This window comes from Aegilops tauschii, chromosome 5 (assembly GCF_002575655.3).
Source record: "Aegilops tauschii subsp. strangulata cultivar AL8/78 chromosome 5, Aet v6.0, whole genome shotgun sequence".
NCBI classification, from domain to species: domain Eukaryota; kingdom Viridiplantae; phylum Streptophyta; class Magnoliopsida; order Poales; family Poaceae; genus Aegilops; species Aegilops tauschii.
The window spans coordinates 289,199,339-289,204,150 of NC_053039.3; the positions used below are offsets into that span (position 1 = coordinate 289,199,339).

Below are 4,812 nucleotides of genomic sequence, written 5' to 3' on the forward strand. Positions count from 1 at the left end.
TATTTGAAATGGCTCCAAATAGCGCGTGGTAGCATCCACTAGATGACATAGATATTCGTAAAGCACACACGGATCTGAAAGGTTCAGACCCGTTGACTAATAACCTCTCTCACAAGTATAACATGATCAAACCAGAACTCATTGAGTGTTAATCACATAGTGATGTGAACTAGATTGTTGACTCTAGTAAACTCTTTGGATGTTGGTCACATGGTGATGTGACCTGTCAGTGTTAATCACATGGTGATGTGAACTAGATTATTGACTCTAGTGCAAGTGGAAGACTGTTGGAAATATGCCCTAGAGGCAATAATAAATAGGTTATTATTATATTTCCTTGTTCATGATAATCGTTTATTATCCATGCTAGAATTGTATTGATAGGAAACTCAGATACATGTGTGGATACATAGACAACACCATGTCCCTAGTAAGCCTCTAGGAGACTAGCTCGTTGATCAATAGATGGTTACGGTTTCCTGACCATGGACATTGGATGTCGTTGATAACGGGATCACATCATTAGGAGAATGATGTGATGGACGAGACCCAATCCTAAGCCTAGCACAAGGTCGTGTAGTTCGTTTGCTCAGACCTTTTCTAATGTCAAGTATCAGTTCCTTAGACCATGAGATTGTGCAACTCCCGGATACCGTAGGAATGCTTTGGGTGTACCAAACGTCACAACGTAACTGGGTGACTATAAAGGTGCACTACAGGTATCTCCGAAAGTGTCTGTTGGGTTGGCACGAATCGAGACTGGGATTTGTCACTCCGTGTAAACGGAGAGGTATCTCTGGGCCCACTCGGTAGGACATCATCATAATGTGCACAGTGTGACCAAGGAGTTGATCACGGGATGATGTGAGTTACGGAACGAGTAAAGAGACTTGCCGGTAACGAGATTGAACAAGGTATCGGGATACCGACGATCGAATCTCGGGCAAGTAACATACCGATAGACAAAGGGAATTGAATACGGGATTGATTGAATCCCCGACATCGTGGTTCATCCGATGAGATCATCGTGGAACATGTGGGAACCAACATGGGTATCCAGATCTCGCTGTTGGTTATTGGCCGGAGAACGTCTCGGTCATGTCTGCATGGTTCCCGAACCCGTAGGGTCTACACGCTTAAGGTTCGATGACGCTAGGGTTATAGGGAATAGATATACGTGGTTATCGAATGTTGTTCGGAGTCCCGGATGAGATCCCGGACGTCACGAGGAGTTCCGGAATGGTCCGGAGGTAAAGATTTATATATGGGAAGTCCTGTTTTGGACACTGGAAAAGTTTCGGGTGATATCGGTAATGTACCGGGACCACCGGGAGGGTCCCGGGGTCCACCAAGTGGGGCCACCAGCCCCAGAAGGCTGCATGTGCCAAGTGTGGGAGGGGACCAGCCACAGGTGGGTTGGTGCGCCCCCCCCCCACCAAGGCCCAAGGCGCAGGGAGAGTGGGAGGGGGCAAACCCTAGGTCCAGATGGGCCTTAAGGCCCACCCTAGTGGCGCCCCCCCTCTCCTCCCCTTGGCCGCCCCCCTAGATGGGATCTAGGGCTGGCCGCCACCCCTTGGGGTGGAACCCTAGAGGGGGCGCAGCCCTCCCTCTTCCCCTATATATAGTTGAGGTTTGGGGCTGCCCAAGACATGAGAACGTCTCTCTTTCGGCGCAGCCTTACCCCTCTCTCCTCCTCCTCTCCCGCGGTGCTTGGCGAAGCCCTACGGGATTGCCACGCTCCTTCATCACCACCATGCCGTCGTGCTGCTGCTGGATGGAGTCTTCCCCAACCTCTCCCTCTCTCCTTGCTGGATCAAGGCGTGGGAGACGTCACCGGGCTGCACGTGTGTTGAACGCGGAGGCGCCGTGGTTCGGCGCTTAGATCGGAACCAACCGCGATCTGAATCGCTACGAGTACGACTCCCTCATCCGCGTTCTTGCAACGCTTCCGCATCGCGATCTACAATGGTATGTAGATGCACTCCCCTTCCCCTCGTTGCTAGATTACTCCATAGATTGATCTTGCTGATGCGTAGAAAATTTTGAATTTCTGCTACGTTCCCCAACAGCCGCCTCAGCCCCAACCTAGAGATGGGGGGGTGCTCGTCGACGTCCGCGGTCGCTGCTGCTACGACCTCTCGCCAATCTCGTCGAGATGCAGCGAGGAGGAGCGCCTAGCTAGCGCGGAAGCCCGAATGGTGTCCGACAACACGAGATATGGGCATCGCCATGTCGCGGTCGTCGGGAGAGGTCGCCATCACCGGAACCATCTCCTTCTGTGCTATGCTATCTCACTCGCTCTCTACAAGTCAACAAAGGGGATGGGGCGACACGAGGGGGCACCGATGTTTGTAGACAGTGGACGCGAGTGTGTTCGCGCCGGGTACGTTCCTAGTGAACGGGTCGGTTTTTCTGCTGAGAGTGCATCAAGATTTGTGTTTTTGATCCAACGGCCATCAGGTAGTTCGCTTGGAATGTCTAAAAATCTGACATTTCCATAGCATTTTCCTTTATTATTAGGAATTTTACCGCAACAAGAAGGTTTCAAAGAAATTAAGCAGACCATTTCGAATTTCTTTTTTTGAGAGTAGACCATTTCAAATTTCATGTTTCCGAAAGAGTTCACCCATGGTGACTGTCTGACTGACGTGGTAAGTTCAAAAAGAAAAGGTTTTTTTTTAGAAATTCAAAAAGAAAAGGTGAGCGGTGTGGTAAGCGCGACTCTGCCAAAGTCTGGCCCAAACCAAACGTACCTGCCTCCGTCCTTTCACAATAAGCCAAGCCGAAGACGCCTGGCCTCTCACTAGGCACAAACCATGGCGATGGCCGGACCGTCCACCGCTCTCCCTCCGCCGCCGCCGGAGAAGGCGGTCGATGCCCTCCCCGTGGACAGCCTCCGCAACATTCTCCGTCGCCTCTCCCTCGCCGACCTTCTCCGAGCCGCCCTCGCCTGCCACCGCTGGCGCCGCGTCGCCGCACGCTGCCTCCCCCGCACCGCCCCTCTCCTCGGCCACTTCTTCCACCCCACCGCCACCGGTTTGCCGCCGCCTCTCCACACGGCATCCAAGGACACCGTCATCGACGCCCCCGCCATCTTCGCTCCCCTCGACGCCTCCGCACCGAACCTCTCCCTCGACTTCGCTCCGGAGGCCTCCCGCTACGTGCTCCACGACTGCCACCAAGGCCTCCTGCTTCTCGAACCGCTCGCGTCGCTTCCCAAGGGGATCCTCCCACGCCTCCTCGTCATCGACCCGGCCACCCGCCGCCGCGTGCTCCTCCCGCCGCCACCGCGCGACACGGTGCCCGACGACCACCGCTGGCGCAGCTGCAGGCACTACGTCGGCTCCGCACTTCTCTCCCGCGCGCACCAGAGCAAGCTCTGCTTCGAGGTCGTCTCCATCTCCATCGACGGCGGGCACCCCCGCGCCTGGGTCGCGTCCGTCGACGACGGCCAGTGCCGCTGGCGCGCGCTCCCGCGGACCACGGACGTGGAGGTCAGTTTCGACCCCTGGTGGTTCGAGTCGCGCTGCGTGCACGCCGCCGGGAAGCTCTACTGGCACATCTGCAACTCCGGCCGCGTGCTCTCGCTGGACCCTTCCACACTGCACTTCTCTTACCTGCTGGCGCCGAAGGAGATGCCCAGGTTCGGCAAGTTCCGCATCGGGGAGACGCCGGACGACGGGCGGCTGTGCATCGCGACCGTGGAGGACCAGCTGCTGCGGGTCTGGGTGCGTGGGGAGACCAGGTGGAGCGACGATGGGTGGTATCTGGAGAGGGAGATGAATCTTACCAAGGTGTACGACTCGGTGCCGGGCCTGCCCAAGGACAAGTGCCTCAGGATCTTCAGTGTTTGGCTCAGCGACATGGACGGACTGAGATCCAGTGCCTTTATCAAGTGAAGTCTCGCTGCAACTTTACCCTACTAATCTCCATCCAATCCACATCCTACGGTTTCAGATCACACAAGGGGAAAGGCTCTCAACACTTAGCAGTTTTCAGGGTAGCAGCAAACATCAATAAGCTGCAAACACCGATGCAGTGGCACTTGAACTCAGTTTTATTTGAACAGATTGAAACCCCAAAAATAAAGAACTGCAGATACTCATGAGCAGACTATAAAACAAAATTTGGATTGGTTATACAGTAGTGCATTATGCAATCAAAGTGGAATAAATCAATTGCAGTTGACACTAAATCCAGTAGAACTTGATATTAAAAGGCTGCAGCGCATAATGTCCGAATGCTACAACAATAAGTGTCAATGTTGAGTAATCATCTACACAAAAGCTATGCTGAAAACTGCTAAGTGTTGAGAGCCTTTCCCAATGTGTGATCTGGACCGTAGGATGTGGATTGGATGGAGATTAGAAGGGTAAAGTTGCAGCGTGACTTCATTTGATAAAGGCACTGGATCTCAGTCCGACATGGACGCGGGGTGTACCGGCAAGCTGTTCATCAGAACCATGGGGTATGGGCGCTACTCCTTACATCTGGACACGGCCAAGATCGAGCGCCTGCACACCAAGCATGGCAAGGAGTACGGCCACCCGATGTGCGCCTACTTCCTCGCGTGGCCGCCTGCCTTCCTCGCTCCAGAGAACTGACTTTCTGGTGATTGGTATAACCTTTCCTCTTCATCGATGTTGCCTGACCTTGTGCTTAATTCCTCAGATTATTTCCTATGTGGTGCCTTGAGTTGTTTGTTGCATGTTCATGTGCATGCGTTGGTACTTGGTAGCACATATGTGTCCATTTGTTCTAGGATTTGCAAAGTTGATAGAAGTCACTGTGCTCAAAGTGGTAATTAATGAA

The 4,812-nt window shown here is 53.5% G+C and overlaps 1 protein-coding gene across 1 annotated transcript; it reads left to right on the top strand.

The window, feature by feature from the left end:
- Positions 1 to 2,073: 2,073 nt before the first annotated feature.
- Positions 2,074 to 4,812, top strand: LOC109780790 (uncharacterized). Its single transcript, XM_020339371.4, has 2 exons — positions 2,074 to 3,863; positions 4,425 to 4,812. The coding sequence occupies exons 1-2, from the start codon at positions 2,817 to 2,819 to the stop codon at positions 4,602 to 4,604; spliced, it is 1,227 nt and encodes a 408-aa protein (XP_020194960.3). The 5' UTR covers positions 2,074 to 2,816; the 3' UTR covers positions 4,605 to 4,812.

Excerpts from the sequence above, each read along its gene's own strand:
- LOC109780790 (XM_020339371.4), top strand. The coding sequence starts at position 2,817 with ATGGCGATGGCCGGACCGTCCACCGCTCTCCCTCCGCCGCCGCCGGAG. Across the intron at positions 3,864-4,424 it reads TCAGTGTTTGGCTCAGCGAC|ATGGACGCGGGGTGTACCGG; the intron begins ATGGACGGACTG and ends TCTCAGTCCGAC.